General features: G+C 45.4%; 1 protein-coding gene across 1 annotated transcript in view; it reads left to right on the top strand.

The window, feature by feature from the left end:
- The window catches only part of WWOX (WW domain containing oxidoreductase), a 1,154,388-nt gene that overhangs the window by 367,147 nt on the left and 771,269 nt on the right, over positions 1 to 15,972 (top strand). The window contains exon 8 of the mRNA XM_007939111.2: positions 3,102 to 3,366. Coding sequence (XP_007937302.2) covers positions 3,102 to 3,366 — 265 coding nt within the window. The remainder of the gene's footprint in view (positions 1 to 3,101; positions 3,367 to 15,972) is intronic.

Raw genomic sequence — 15,972 nt, forward strand, 5'->3', positions numbered from 1 at the left:
CTTGAAAATGTAGTAGACAGCCTCAGAGGTGGTGGTTTACTGCCTCATGAGCTCTGGATGCCTTCTGAGCTGTGGGCCAGGTCACGCTTCAGGAAGCCTACCCTGCCTCAGCTTGGAGGACTCAGAGGGCTGCTCACCCTTCTGGCTTCCTTAGGGCCTGTGGATACAAGCTAATCAGACCTCAAAGATGGGTTTTTTGCGCAGGAGGTCTGCAGGCGGGAAGTCGGGGGTCTGCTTGTGGAGTACTCAGATGTGGGGGGGGGGCGCTGTTTGTCTGCAGAGGGAGGGCCCTCCATCTTGAAACTGTGTTGAACCTGGCTCCTTCCAATTTCTCATCTTGATTAGGAGCCAGCCGCAGCTTTTCTCCTCTTGGGCATTTAGCCAAGCCTGTGTGCTCCACTCCTGAGGCAGTTCTGCGCTGCCTTTGAAAAGCAAAGCAGGGAACTCATTCCAAACATTAGAAAGTGCCATATGCAAATATTAATACAGAACATAGGGCATTTGAACCTAATGGTCAATACCTTTTCGAGATGAGGCTTTTTTTTTACACATAAGGGGCATCTGTCCTTTAGTCTGGAACTCCAAGGCCATCATCAAACTTCACTTCTCGAAGTCTGTATTCAGTCCCTCCCATGTGTCAAGCATTGTGCTATATAACATACCAGAGGCTAAGAGTCTGCCTTGTAAGAATTCACAGGTAGTTTTGGAACCTGCTAAACGAATGCGTTGGAATCCAGTATGGTAACCACAGAGACACAATGTACAGATGAGACCCAAGGATGTCAGGGCTGGGTTTGTTATTGGTCTGGGAGGAATGGCAATACCATTCATTGAACTCCAGGAATGAGATCATGAACTGGGTCCTGGAAAGTGAATACTTATTTTCTATGGAAATATATTTCAGTCTGCTTTCCATGACTTCTTTTAATTTATCTCCCACCGCCCCTCAAGAAATCATTGCTACAGTTAGTTGTGGGGGAATTAGGAAGAGCTTCCTAGAAAAGGTGGAGGCTGAGTTGCACTAAAAAGACATCAGCCAAGAAGAATTTCCATTACGTAAGACTTTGCAACAACAGTTAAGGAAAGAAGGGCTGCAGGTAGGCATATAGGGTGTTACTTTTATCCTATGCCTTTTAGATATTTTCTAAACCTCCATGTTTTTTTTTTTTTTTCTGCCGAGAGTAGACAGGGTTTCCAAGTCATAGTCTTAGATCACTGGGTTCTCAACCCAATAGCCTCTTTTTATAACAACTCTTCTGTACTACCATATTAACTCCATTGAAATCAAATCCAGAAATAATGTGTAACTCCCTTGCACAAATTTATATTTAAGTCAGTGTTAGAGTGTAACTATAATAAAATTTTAAAGCATGAGCGAAACAAAATAACGTGTTTTTAAATGTGGCTGCTGGGGCAGGATGCAGGGGAGATGAGTGATCGGAGGCGAGTGTTCACAGCCGTCGCCGAGAGTGGGGCCATCACACATGTAGACTGCTGCCGGTGTCTTGTGGGGCTGACTCAGATACCACCAGCATGAAGTCAGACCTCATCCTGCCCCAGACGACAAAGCCAGAAAGTCCGTGTGTCCCTCACTCACGTGGCAGTTGCACCTCGCTCCTGCAAATTCAATGATAGGAAAACTGCATATATGTAAAACACAGGTTCTGAGCTCCGATGGTTATAAACAGGCTTTGCATCGACGTGGATGTCCAGTGGGATCATCTTTGTCAAGCAGGACCCCAGCTCCAATGCAGCACCTCCATCATCCCTGGCCACCCCCTCCCCCTTGGCAGTCATTATGACAAGAAGGAAAAGGCCTCCCTCAATTTCCGAATTTCCCGCTAAGTTCCACTGTCATAAGACAATGAAGCTCGTTAGTACAGGTTCTTCCTGTGGTTTGGCAGTTTGGAAACAGGCACCCAACAGTTACTTAAACAGTCTTGTTGCCGTATCCTTCATGGCTTTGCTGACTGTCACCTCTGTGGATGACTTTAGAGCAGCAATGTCAGTTAACAGTAAACGTTGGATGTCGTGGACTGAGGCTGGAGAAGGGATACTTGGTTTCCATTAAAACCTGAATTTCCTCGGCCCCTGTGATGCTTTTCTTGGTCTTGGCCCAGACTGAACTGCTCCGAATGAGGAACAACAGCATTATTCCCTAATTTTATCTTTTGTTTTTCATTTCCCATGGCTGTTTTCTAGAATACCCTCATTATGCTACCTTATTACCCAGTGCAAATGCCCAGAGCTAATTTAATGAAGCAAAATCTGAGGGGTCCTTAAGCAGAGAGGAGACCATCTAGAAAATTCCTTTTGTTCTTACCTATCCCCGCCCCCCTTTAGGGCAGTCACTACTTTGTTGTTATTTTAAAAAAAGAAAAAAAGGAAAGAAACAAACAGCTGGTGTTTAACGACTCCGTCAGACCCAATTATAAAACATCAACTAGTTACTTTGATTTGTGTGCACCATGCCATGGGTGCACTTACAAACAGGAGGCTCTGCCAGAACTCATTGTGGCTTTGTTTACTTTTATCTCTTAAATATATAAGACTGTTGATGGCACCTCACCAAGGTTATAACCCCTTCGTCATCATTAATTTTTAATCTGGAAAAGAGCTTTGGAGGCAGCAAGACTCATCTGTATTTACTTGGATGTCCAAATGAAAATAATACAGGACTCAGGCGTTGGCTACAATAATCCAGGAAAGCCCCGTCCAGGGTTAGGAATGTGGTATCTTTCAGCTTCCAAATGCAGCAGCCCTTTATTTAAGATGGTTTTCTGTTTAATTTAATTATCCTTGAACTTCCTGTTGGAGGTTTTGGAAAATAGGTGGGGGGGGGTGCAGGGTGGAGTTGAGCAAGTTAGATGGCTCCATTTATGAGTGAGGGCCTTCCTAAGTCTGTCTTTGGATCCAATTGGTTTGTCTTATTTAATCACTACTTTTAAGGGAGACTCTGTGGTTCAGTATATGCACAATCAGTTGAGTTTTCTGTAGTCTCTGCTAGTTTCCTCTAATTTTTAAAAAATTATAAGCAAACAACTTATGTAGGAAGTCAGAGCTTGGTGGTTCATATCATGAGCATATGTCCTATTTTTTAGATTTACAGATATTAATGATTCCTCAGGAAAACTTGACTTCAGCCGACTTTCTCCATCCAAAAACGACTATTGGGCCATGCTGGCTTACAACCGGTCCAAACTCTGCAATATCTTGTTCTCCAATGAGCTACACCGCCGCCTCGCCCCTCGCGGGGTCACATGCAACGCCCTGCATCCTGGGAACATGATGTACTCCTCCCTTCATCGGAACTGGTGGGTGTACACGTTGCTCTTTACACTGGCGCGACCCTTCACCAAGTCCATGGTAAGTGGATGACTTCGATCACTGCTCGTGCCTTCTGTGCGCCGCTCGGGAAAGCGTCTTAGACGTGGAGGTGTGTATTTTCTTGGGCCTCTTGCCTCTTGAGAGGATGAGTCTCGTCTCAGTGATCACATGGTTGGGCCTTTCATTGCCGTTGGTTGGGGCTCTTGAGCACATTTGCTTTGATGTTAGATTGAACCTGCTTCTCCAAAGGTGTGTGGAGGGGTGCATGGATGAGGTTTCTCCGTGTTGTGTGAAATACGGCTAAAATCTTGTTGAGTGGGATGGTTTGTTTTCTTTTGATGTGACTTTTGTTTGTTTGGTTTGGTTCAGAAGCTTTGCCGATCTATTTCGTTGAGCGTAGTGGAGGCTTCCCTTGCTATCGGGAAGTTGAGTCCACTTATGAGAGCTTTCATAAGCCAAAATGGTGTAAAGTGAAGACACAAATACCGTTAATTTATACGGGAAGGGTTTTTAAGCGTTCCCAGACCTCCAAAATAACTACCAGGTCATACCAAGCAATGCACAAAACCTAAAACACCGTTAACATATAGTGTTCTCAGGCTCAGTTCAAAACGTTGGCAGCTTGATGCTGAGATGCCGAGTATGGATCCTGGGGAAGGGGCTTGGTGACGCCTCCCTTGCTCCAGTGCACGCTGCCTTTTTAAGGGTTTGCTGTAAAACAAACCTTGCCTGTATTAGTAAAAGTGAAGATTCTCTTCGTCCGATTTCTTTCAGGTACTAATGTAGGTCTTTGGTAAAAGCAAAGTGGTGTGAAGCAAATTTCTGCAAAGCAGAGGACGTGGACTTGGGAACTGTATTTTGGGTCAGTAGCCAAAAAACGTGGGCTTGCTGTTACTGAATTATCAGCTGATATGACTCCTTTTAGTGAGAATCTGTGTCTCATGTTCTGAATTCTACTCATATTTGGTTTAAACCTGTCATGGAGAATGTTTTGTTGATCAGAAGTGTGGTTTATACTTTATTTCCCCAATGGTGAATCTTTTTGGATGACTCATACAACGTTCGCAAATGTGGGTATGATGTTTTTACATTTTAGATGATTATTTTACAGCCAACTCTAGAATCCACTTTGATAAAATCATTTTGTTGTTGTAAGGTGCCACTGAATCAGTTCCAACTCATAGCGACCCTGTGTTCAACAGAATGAAAAATTGTCCACTTGTGAGGGTTTTTGTTTTCTTCATGTTGAGGTATAATCCATACTGAAGGCTGTGGTCTTTGATCTTCATCAGTAAATGCTTCAAGATCTTGTTTCTAGTCTGTCTTAGTCTGGAAGCTCCAGTGAAACCTGTCCACCATGGGTGACCCTGTTGGTATGTGAAATACACACAAGCCATCGCAGGACAGCAAACTGAAAGACGAGCGATGGCAATCATTTTCGTAGGAAGTAGTGAGTGAGTAATGGGAATGATGAGGACGGTGCAGGGCCGGGGGGTGTTGTGTTGTGTTGGACATAGGGTTGCTGTGACTCGGAACTGGCTTGACAGCACCTAACAACAACAGAAATGGAAATTGTACACAGTGTACTTGGAATATAATTTTATTGATCCAGAGCCTTCACCATTTTTTTCCCCATTAATGAACACCAGTTTTCCAATTACGACGCTTGTCATATGATCCACAGAAGTTGCCCTTCATCCACACGCTTTTTGGCCTTTACAAGTCTCAGCAGTCAAGCCATCATCTCTCTCAGCTTCCTGCCACATGGCCGTACAGTCTCTGAAGACAGTTTGCTGCCTTCTTCTGCACACTCACCCACATACCGTCATGTTTGTGGTGACTTTTAAAGTTACAAAAGACATCTTTTCAACTGCTTACGAGAACATAAGTGAATGCATTTTTTATTCTAATCACCTGATGCTTTTAATGCAAAATGAGCAGACATAGTCCAAGAGTAGAATTATATGCTCTGAGGAGTTGGAAGTGGGAGCGTCTGGGAGAATGGTTCTCCACATCTCATGGTGTAACTGGTACCCTGGAAGTCAGCGAGTGTCACCAGAGTGCATGGACATCACAGGGTTCTGAGGTTGCCCATCATTTTCCTCTCAGTTATTGGGTAGGAGTGGGCTCTCTAAGACGGTTTCCCTGACTGATCATGGCACATACTTGGTTAGGTCCTTCAGTTTATACGATGAAGAGGAGGATGGGTCTTTCCTGGGTGCCAGCACCACTAACAACTGTGGATGAGCCGTTCCAATTTTGGACGGCAGAGAGGGAGAGGGGAATATTCTTTCTCGTTTTCTGTTGGCCCTTTGCCTCCAGCACCAAAAGGCCAGGCCCTGAACATAGCATGTCATCTTTGGACGTTAATTCTTCTCATTTGTGCTTATTGATTGGTAGGACCTAAGGAACTCCTTCCTGTGACATCAGAGCTTTTTTTTTTTTTTTTTTCCCCCCTCTTCCAGAACTTCCATTATCAGAGGAATGTAATGGGAATGACTGAGAAGTGGGTCCGTGACTAGGGAATGTGATGGAGGGTGTTGTGACCATGTTGTCCTTGTTGTGGACAGCTGTGGATGACAGCTTATTGACACAAAATGGTAGAAACAATTATTCTTCAACCTGACTCCAAAGATTAGCAACTGTGGGCAAAGGCAGATGAGAGGAGAAGGAAGACAGAGCCTGGTGAAACGACGGGGGAGGATGGTTTGTTTTTTGGGCAGGAGTTGATTGGTGTCCAATAGCTCATGTAAACTGTGCTTAGCAGTGATGGGTTTAATTGCTGGTTCTTTGGACCTAATAGGAGCATCTCTGAGAGGTTCCTACGCAGATTCAGTTAGGCAGGTAACCAGCCTTGTCACAATACCATGTATTGCTGTTGGTGGGCAAAGTATGGTGAGGACTGAAGTCAAGTTGAAAACCAGAATGTGGGGTTGGAAGTGGTGGCAGAACATTGTCGTACAGACTTAGAGGACAGCGAGCCTTAGGGGAAGGCTGCTTCTCCACGGACATCCCGCTTGGAGCCCAGACCATTCAGGATGCCAATCAAAGGCTGATTGTCCAGCCTTCTCCCACTAGGATGCAGAGGCCTTGTCTCCACCTCCTTCCACGGTCAGAATAGCTCGGACCAGGACGAGCAGGACTCAGTGACTGTAGTCAAGCCTAGGGGCAAGAAAAGTCTGTGCTGGGAGTGACCTTGGGGAACAGATAAAACAAGGATTGGCTTTTTGGTCCTGGGTTAGAGGGGCATGGAAAAATGAGCACATAAGCCTTGAAAGGCCTTGGAAAAAATCCTAACATCATGAGATAACATAGTTTTTGGTGAAGCTTAATGGGCGGGGGAGTGTTCAAAGAAGGCGCAGAGGACGTGACTCAGTGATTTGCAGTGATGATGGGAGTTAAGAAGCAGTGAAGCCAGCAGTCCTCCGGCTAAGGTTAAGCCCAGCCCTTACCCTGGAGCAGTGGGACAACCTGGGCAAGTCACTTAGCCTCTCAGAGCCCTCACTGAAAGGGTGAATCAGCTTGGTATGCAAATCGGCACTAATGTATATCACCACTCTTTCCAGTAGAATTTCTGTAAGGATTACGATTGGGTTGTCCAAAGGTGTGGCCACTGAACACGTGTGGTTATTGAACCCTTAAGATGTGGTAAGGAACTGACATTGAAATCGTGTTCTGTTTAAAGAGCCACATGTGGCTGGTGGCTGCCATGTTGGAGGCCCTGTTAAATCGTGTGCCGGTAACAGGGCCTGTGGTGAGGTGGGTGCAGAGTACTTCTTGGAGTGGTGGTGGTTCTTGTTGCTAAGTGCAGGACTGAGGTCCTGAAGTTCTTTTCCAGGAGGCAGTGGCTGCTGATGGCTACAGCAAGGGTTAAGGGAACCTGAAGGTTGGGGGTCTGGTGTTGCTGGTAGAGAAGATCTGTTCCTCGCTGCGAAAACCCCAGGAGAGGGTTACTGTCAAGGTTAGAAGGTGCCTGGGTAGAAGCCTCCAACCTTCACGTCTGGTCTGTAGGAAACTAGAGTGGTTTGGATTTTCTGTGTTCCTGTCCTCAGATGATTGACAGTTTCATTTTCTATATGGCACACACTGACTTGTTTAGATAAACATGTAAATTAGGAAGACTATGAAATAGGTAGCTAAGTTTAGGTTTTTATCAACATGCTCTTTAATAATGTCTTTATATATTTGAGTGTTTGGTGGTCTTCCTTAGCCATCTGAGTCCCATATACCTTGGTTTATAAAGAGGTGGAGTGGGGACTTTGGACTTACTGGGCAAACTCACAGTTGCTTCTCCATAAACGTTTAGGACTCTGTGTTCTTGGGAGGGGAATCAGCCTGAGTGCAGACCTGGAGTTGGTCCATTCCGCTGGTACTACCGACTGGGCTTACTGGAAAAGACCCTCATGCCATGTCGTCTGGACGCGCCTGGCGTTACTTCCCTTGTGATAAGGTAGTTGTTTCTTGGAAGGAGGGCACAGTTAGGTTATTTTAATACCTTTGGACCCACATCATGTACTTGCACCCCCATATAAAAGCTGGATTCCTAAATGTTGATGAAGAAACTTAGCATGGATGCAGCTTCCCCATCTCCAGCTGGAGGGGGCCGTGTCTGAGCTTCCTAGCCCCTCCTGCACGTCTCCCTAGGGAAGGTGCTTTCCTTCTGATGCCAGGGTTGCTGTAGCCCACGTTCCCTTGGGTGAGTGCAGGGAAGGAGAAACACAGGCCAGCCGTGTGTCCGGGCACCCTGCCTTTGGCTTACCTCTGCAGCCAGCTCCCATAAGTATTAAACAGCAGTATTGTAATATCAGCGTCCCTTTTTTATTTGCTGTGACTTGCTGTGACTATGGTGATTTTAGTTACAGTAATTAGGTCACCCTTCATGGAGTCAGGCTATTTTAAGTGCCTCTTTAAGGAATATTGTTGCAGATCAGTAATTTTACAATTGGATGTTCTTGTGCAACTTTATTAAATGTAATCTGTCTTTTAAATGTTGCCCTTTTACAGTTATATATTTCTAATTGTTGCTGTAAATGCATTATCACTTTGAAATTAATTAATTTTTCCATTTTGGCCGCCTGCAGTATAATAATCACTAATGAGAAACTCATAGGGATTAATTCTCAGCACAGTGACCCCTACTGGTGAAGCCATGTCTTTGCTGCCTTCCTCCTCAAGCTCTTCTGATGATTCCAGGGGACAGCTTTGGCATATTAGGGTACGGGGGCGGAAGTGATTGTCCCTCTTCCTTCCAGTTTCTGGGGGGGAAGAATAATAGGTGAACTCAGAAGTAGGATGATTTTTTTGTAGTGTTGTAAAGAAAACAAAAAGACAGATTCTCCATGTAGCTACGTTTCAGACTTCTTGGAGGAAAGTAATGTCTGTTGAGTGCTTTCTCACAATGGGTTGCGTTGTGTGTGCATCCTTTGTGTGCTCTGCTGTCTGTCTGTCTTTTATGCCATCACGATACTCTAAAATTCTACTCCACGTGTATGCTTTCATCTTTACGATCGTTAGCATGGCTCGACAGCAGTGAGGAAATTGTGGCTTGGTTTAGCGAGTATGATATGCTGTATGTACTTGGGACTCTGAGTCCCTGGGTAGCGTAAATGATCTAGTGTTCAACGACTGGCCGAAAGGTTGATGGTTCAGACCCTCCAGAGGTACCTCGGAAGGAAGGCCTGGCCATCACAGCGTGGGAACCCTTGGGGAGCACGGTCTGCTCTGTGCACGTGGGGTCACCGTGAGTCAGGATGAACCGGAAGGCAATAGCAGCATTGACAACAGCAGCCTTGCTCTGTGGGACTGTGTTCACAAAACCAGGCACACTGACTGTCGCCTGTGGTGCTCTGGGTTTCCGAGAGTGATTTTAACTATTTGTGCTCCTTGCCTTTCCTACTGCCAACGGAATCCTACCGTGCTCCCAAGAAAGTGGCGCTTAGTGGTTTTGATCCCTGTGGTGCTTTGTGTATTGACATCGGGCTCTTTATTCGCTCCTCAAACAGTTCTGCAGTGTTGGAGTGGTTACCCTGTTTGTGGTTTGGGAGTGCAGAGAGCTACCCTGCCAGTTCCCGAGAAAGGCAGAGTCAGCCTGGAAAGCTTGTCCTGGCTGCTCCCAAGTTCATCTCCTCTGTCACATGTGCCACTGCGCCTCTGCTATGCAGATCTAGTTGTGTGGTTATGTGTCCTTTTTAAATGTTTGACAGCCCCTTCATGAAATTAGGAACACCTCCACCCCCTGTCTTTTTGTCCCCCTCCCCCAATATAAGCTTTCACTTCTGGTAAACAACATCTTAGCCAGAGTTCCTAGGTCCAAGCCAGCCCCTGTGGCTCGGTATGTAAATTTGAAGCTGAGCACAGTCACGTGCCTCTTAGGGCGTTTTATGCAACCAAATATTTGTGTTGGCAGGTCACAGTGGAAGGGATATCGTGTGTTAGGGTAGCAAGAGCTTAGCAGATGTTTTAGGGAACTGCATTTTCAAATCATTTCACATTAAAAAATGGCTTGAGTGTGTAGAACTTCTGGAACGCTTGGATTATGTTTCCTGTGGCCGTGTAAAGCCAGCCATTGTGCTGAGTTTTAACAGATGTGCAGTTACCCTGCTAATGGATGGGACTGCAACGCCCGTCCTGTTGCGAAGTTATAAATTATAGCTAGAAAATGCACAAATGTCATTCTTCTAACCTTCAGGAAAGCCGGGCTGGGTAATTCAGCCCTTGAATAACCTGCTGTGGGGTGATTTATAGGCGTGCGATTTAAAACATAATGAAGGAGATAATAGATGTTGGTTTGTTCTTGAAATTAGTATTTTAGAAAAATACTTCTTTTTTTTTTCCTTCCCCCTTTAAATACCTGCAGCTGACTACACTCTAGATACTATCAAGGACAGAACTTATTGTTGGACTCCCAACTGGTACGTTGCTGTGTCACGTAAAAGGCCAGGGGGGCAGAAAGCGGGGCCTTTTTACATGTCGGGAGAAAGAAGTATGATTGGCAAAGTGAAAGAGCATATTCTGTGCTCATTTAAATCTTTGGAGACTCCTGTGTCAGGACTGAGTTCTCTGGTGCCTTGCTCTTGCCAGTCCAGCCAACAGTTCTAATGGAAAACTGGACTCTGAGGACCCCTCTGTGGTCGGGCCACACTGAGCTTTCCGTAGAGAGCCTGCGGGGGGAACCGTGGCTGGGCTCCTTTTCTGCCGTCTGAGCACATCAGCCCCACCCCTTCCCTGCAGCCTCCAACATTCTTAGCTTTCCAGGATGATTATTAGCCTTGGTTTTATTAGTCACCTCTCAGTTCTGTCCAGAGCTTTAAAGTTTATAATGTTTGCTCAGTCTGGAGGTGGCTGAGGGATATGGAAGGCTGGGGAAGAACAGAGGATTTAGAATCATTAGGCCTGTATTCAAAACCCGGTTTTCCTCTCTTTTATACTTGTATAATACTGAAGTTATTCAGCCTCTCTTTTTATATTAGCTCAGATGCTTTGGGTTGCTAGTTACTAGCAGCTAGTTAAAAGTGGTTGGAATACTGAAAGGCTATTTTTCCTCAGGAATCCAGAGGTCCCAAAGCAGCCAAGGGTGTGATTGCCTTGGCTTTCTCCTCATGGTTGCAAGATGGCTGCAGCAGCTCCATCCATCACTTCTCGTATGATAAGGTCTGAAACAAACAACAACAAAAAACCAATCTCACTGCCGTCAAATCGGATCCGACTCATAGCAACCCCTCCTTGGGTTTCTGAGGCAGTATCATTACGGAAGTAGATTGCCCAACCTTCCTTCCGAGGAGTGGCTGGTGGGTTTGGACCGCCAGCCTCTGGTTAGCAGTCAAATGCTTTAAGCACTACCTTTCTCCTTTATTGAGGAGGAGAACACTTTTTCTTAGAACTGTCCTCCCTAGAAGATATCCCCTCAGCTCCCAGGATTGACTCACCGGTCTCCATATCCGAGCTGCAAGAGAAGCTAGGGATGTGTGCAGCTGGCATCTTGTTCCTCTAGGGTGGGAGACAAATGCTTCTGGCAAGGAAGAAGACTGGGGTCATGGCTTCTGAGCAGACACTGCTGAATCCTGTACAGTTTTTTCATCTGTCATATGGAAAGGTGATGTTGTAGGATGGTTGAGAATGACTGAGAGTTAAATGTGATGCACTTGATCTTCACTAGTCCCGTTGCACCCCGCCAGCTTTACCTCCAGCTGCTCTCAGCTTCATTGTGCCTCCTTCTGCAGGGTTTTTAAGTACACTGCTCTTGAACACTCAGACTAGAGCACTCCTTCCCAACCTGCACTCTGAGTTCTTTCCACTCCTCCTTTGAAGCTCATTGCAAACCTAATAGCCTCCAGGAAGCATTTTGTGGTCTCTCACATCGGGTCCAAATTTAATCAAGTCTCCACATTTTATGTATTTTTATTATTTATACCAGGGAGCTCTGGTGGTGTAGTGCCTAAGGTGTTTGACTGCTAACCAGAAGGCTGGCGGTTCAATCCCACCAGCCACTCCTCAGAAGGAAGACTGGGCAATCTACTTCTGTAGAGATACCACCTTGGAAAACCAAGGAAGGGTCGCTATGAGTCGGATCCAACTTGACAGCAGTGAGTTGGGTTTTTTAGATACCTGGTACTCAGTAAATATGTACTGATGATTGAATGCACAAACAAATGATTGAGTGAATGAATGAATGACTCTAATTTAAAAAGTAATTGCTCTTGGTTCTTATTTGATACCTGTCCTCCCCTCCTTCAAAAGTGGTGTTTTTGCCTTGGTCCCTACTATATCCCTGGGCCCTAAAGTAAATGCTCAGTAAGTATTTGTAAATCAATAAATGAAAGACCATTAGGTGCTTAATAAATGGTGGCTGTTAATACATTCATTATCATTAGTCTTTCTGAGATTGGAAGGAGATTATAGTTCAGAACATGTAAATAAAGAAATGGATGAGGCTAGGGGACCTGTCACGGTCACCTGGCTAGTACACAGGAGAGCTGTGTATCCAGACCAGACAAGGTGCCTCTGGACTCCAGTCAAGTACAGCGTAAGAGGTGTACCCAAAAGTGTGTGTTTGGAAGGAAAACAGGTCACAAGAGAGCCAGCAGGGACAGGAGAGAGGATAGCTGTCGAGCTAGCCAGACCTTGGACTGGATCTCAGCTCATCTTTGACTAACTATCAGGCAAGCTTCATGACTGTGTCGGTTTCTTGTATGCATTACTGGGCCATGGTAGGTACCTGATGGGCTCGTGTGGAGAATTGCAGGACATTCGGGTGACGGCATCTGTAATACGCTTCTATGTGGCTGTCCAGCCAGCTTGTTCTCGTGCTGTGTCCAACGGAAGGAAACAGTGCCTGCTCCTGGACTGTCTGCACCGTCGTTGGAATGCCTGAGTCCGTTGCTGCAGCCATTGTCTATTTTGAGTGATTGCCAGTCCTTTGCTCCTTGTTTGTGTTAATCTGGAAGGTCCCCTGAAACATGTACACCATATATGACCCTTATGTTATTTGAGATAGCGTCTGGTCCTGCTGTGGTGGCTTGCGTGTTGCTGTGATGCTGGAAGCCATACCTCCAGTATCTCAAGTGTCAGCAGGGCCACCCACAGGGAGCGGGTTAGAACATGCAAGACACTTGAGATATAGCAAGTATTGTGATTGCCTTGTGTTGACAATTAAAGAAGATCCTGAATGGGCAGCATTCGGAACATGCCAGAGAGTCGGTAATCATTCACTATTATTAAAATCCTCGTTACCATTCATTTTGGAGATCCGAAGAGAGTTGACTCTCTTCCCCAGGCTTACACGTGCTCACTCTCCTAGTGATGGCGGCCCTGCTGGTTACAGGAGGGCTCATCCTCTCCGTGGGTATTAAGCATAAAAACGCTGGGCAGACAAGCTTGAGCAGGTGCTGAGGCCAAACCCGACGTGGGAGCAGGGTGGCTCCCTTTCCTTGAGCCTTGCCTGCTGCCTGTCTTAGCGCCACCAGCAGCACCCCTTTCCTTTGAGGGGGGAACGTGTCTCTGGCCCCGCGAGGCTCTACAGCCTCGTCGTCCTAGTTTCCCTGCCTTGCTGCACAGCGTTTGAAGTCTGGCTGGGCATTTGTTCCGAATGAGCACCGGAGGGGCGAGAGTGACTGTCTGACCTAATATGTGTGACAAATTACTTAATGAGCATTTAACCAAGATTTGAAACCCCCTCCTTTTATCTCCTTCCCTTCCTTTTCTTCTGCGCGCCCTTCAGCATTTCGGTAACACACGGCCTCTTTAAAGGCACATTCTGTTGGACTCCTGTTCTAGCTCTTTTATGACTTTTTTTAATTTAAGTTAGTGGTGCCTTCTTTGATCCTCCTCCTTTTAGTTTCCTTTTCTCCAATTTCATACTTCTTTCCAGTATGATTTTTGGCTGCAATGCAGTTTGAGTATTAGATGCCAGAGTGATTAAACAGATGCCAGGAGTTGGTGTTGCCCCATAATGATGCTGGAATGTTTCTCCTGTGAACATTGATATATATATATATATATATTATTTATTTTTTATTTAAATAACTCACCGGACATGTTGATACTCCCCTGGGAGATGGAAGGTAATGTTTTTCTAGCTACACTAAAGAGCACTCGAATCTGGTACTGTCAGTTGTTCAGAAACTGCAGTCGCCCCTTCCTCCTACCCAAGGTAATGAGTCCTGTGTGGCACACTTGTGGAGGGGTGAGGAGAGGCTGTGCGGTGCTGCAGGGGAGTCTGCTGGGAGCTAGGGGCCATGCGAATGGGGTTAGCTCTCCTATTTGTCTTGTTTCGTGTAATTTTACTGGTCACCACAGTGAAATTATTCTGGGTCTCTGAGGAAGTCACGTCCCCTCCTGGGCCTCCATTTTCTTTCCTGTAAAATGAGTCAATTAACGAACATTGGCATCTTTGTTTTGGATTTTTGTTTTTGAATTTTACAGAGTAGTATAATTTGGCAGGAAATAAAAAAAATTAACACAGGGTTACAGTTTTTTTTTTTTTTTTTTCCTTTTCCCTTTTTGCCAACTTTGATTAAAAACTGACCAACCACACACCATCAGCTAACACTGTCATCTCATAAAAGAAAGGATTGAACATGGCAAGATTTTAGGGAGGGCACAGTGCTGGGGCAAAAAGCAGTCCTTTGAGTGGACTGTTTCACGTAAGGGAAAATAGATTACAGTGTCCTGTTAATGTTGCTCATTCTGGCAGCATTGGCTTTATGCTTGGGAACAAGCGACCTAGATGACCCGGTGGTACCATTTCAGCTCCAGGATTCTCCCACGCATCTCCGCGACCCCAGTTTCCAGTGCTGCAGGAAGCTAACTTCATCGAAGTTACCAAGAAGGGGATGGAAGGAGTCTGCTAGCCAGACAGACGTCACCGTGCATTGTAACCCAAGTACAGAAGTGACATCTCAGTACTTCTGTTGTATTCTGTTGGTTAGAAGCAAGTCACTAGGTTAGACGCTCCAAGGAAAGGGTTTACACGAGAGAGTGAATTCCAGGGGGCAGGGACTACTAGGCTCATCTTAGAAGCTGTCAGCCATGTGCCACAAGTCCAGCTTTTCTTTTTAGTGCCATTGAGTGGGCTGTCTGGTAGCAGATTGACTCATCGGCCTTGGAGATACTCCTTGGAGTTGAGCCCTGGCCTTGGCGGTTGACGTCTTTGTCTTTGTCTTAAGCCTTTGCTGAAGACCTGCCTTTGCCTCTGTCCTCCGCTCTGCCACCTCCCAGAGTTCCTCCTGGGCTCCCTCCTCCTGGGCTGACGGAAGTACTGCATACACCCATTTTGGTTTTTATATATTTATGCATTTCTGCTTCATGATGAGAGATAAGATTTAGTCCTTTAATAAGAAAGCTTATGAAAAGAATAAAGAAACGTGTGCATGATGTTTCCTAAAGTCAAGTTATCTGTTTTCCTGCTGCTTTAGTAGACGGGGCCTGTGTTAATCGATGGTCCACATTTTCTTTTTAAAGAAGCGTTGTATTGCTGAGTTTTGAGCTGAGTTCAGAAATGGGCCAGAGACTAAGTCACAAAGCAAGATAAGGTTTGCCGGTCTCCCCAAACCTGGGCAGACTACACATGATCGTTAGGGTTTGTATCTGTTACTGTTTTGGAGTTTGATTTAAACAGGAAGCTCTAAAAGGAGAAAAACAAAAAGCAAAAAACATACTGCCTTTTATTTTGCTATTTTCAGAAAATTCTGTCGTGATTGGTTTTGAATGCGGAAATTTGGTTTTCACATTATAAGAGCATCCTTTTTAAACGTGCAGTGAGCAGGAGCGTCTCGTCATCAGTAATGTTCCGATCTCCCTGTGGAACGGGGAGCACTTTATTGAGTTTCTGCTTCTCCACATACCAGCTTGTGTGGAATCTGGACTCGGCACCACTTTAAACATTTCGTCCTTGAGTTTCATATGATGGGGTCTCTTTAATCATTTACATTTTGAAAAAAGAAAGTGAAATATTCTTTAAGAAGCCAAAGTAATCCACGAGAATGTCTGGTGTTTGTTCAGCTGGATATCTTATTTATTTGAAGTACTGAGAGAAATCTCTTCTGACTGTTCAAAAAAGGGGAGAATAAACATGAGAGTGTCCAAGTAATCTGAGCTCGAAAGTCCCTTCTTTCAGAGAAAAGTTATAAAAAGTATGTTTGCTAGATC

The sequence above is a fragment of the Orycteropus afer genome, unplaced genomic scaffold (genome assembly GCF_000298275.1).
Source record: "Orycteropus afer afer isolate SDZICR_OR568_19922 unplaced genomic scaffold, OryAfe1.0 scaffold00057, whole genome shotgun sequence".
Lineage (NCBI taxonomy): Eukaryota > Metazoa > Chordata > Mammalia > Tubulidentata > Orycteropodidae > Orycteropus > Orycteropus afer.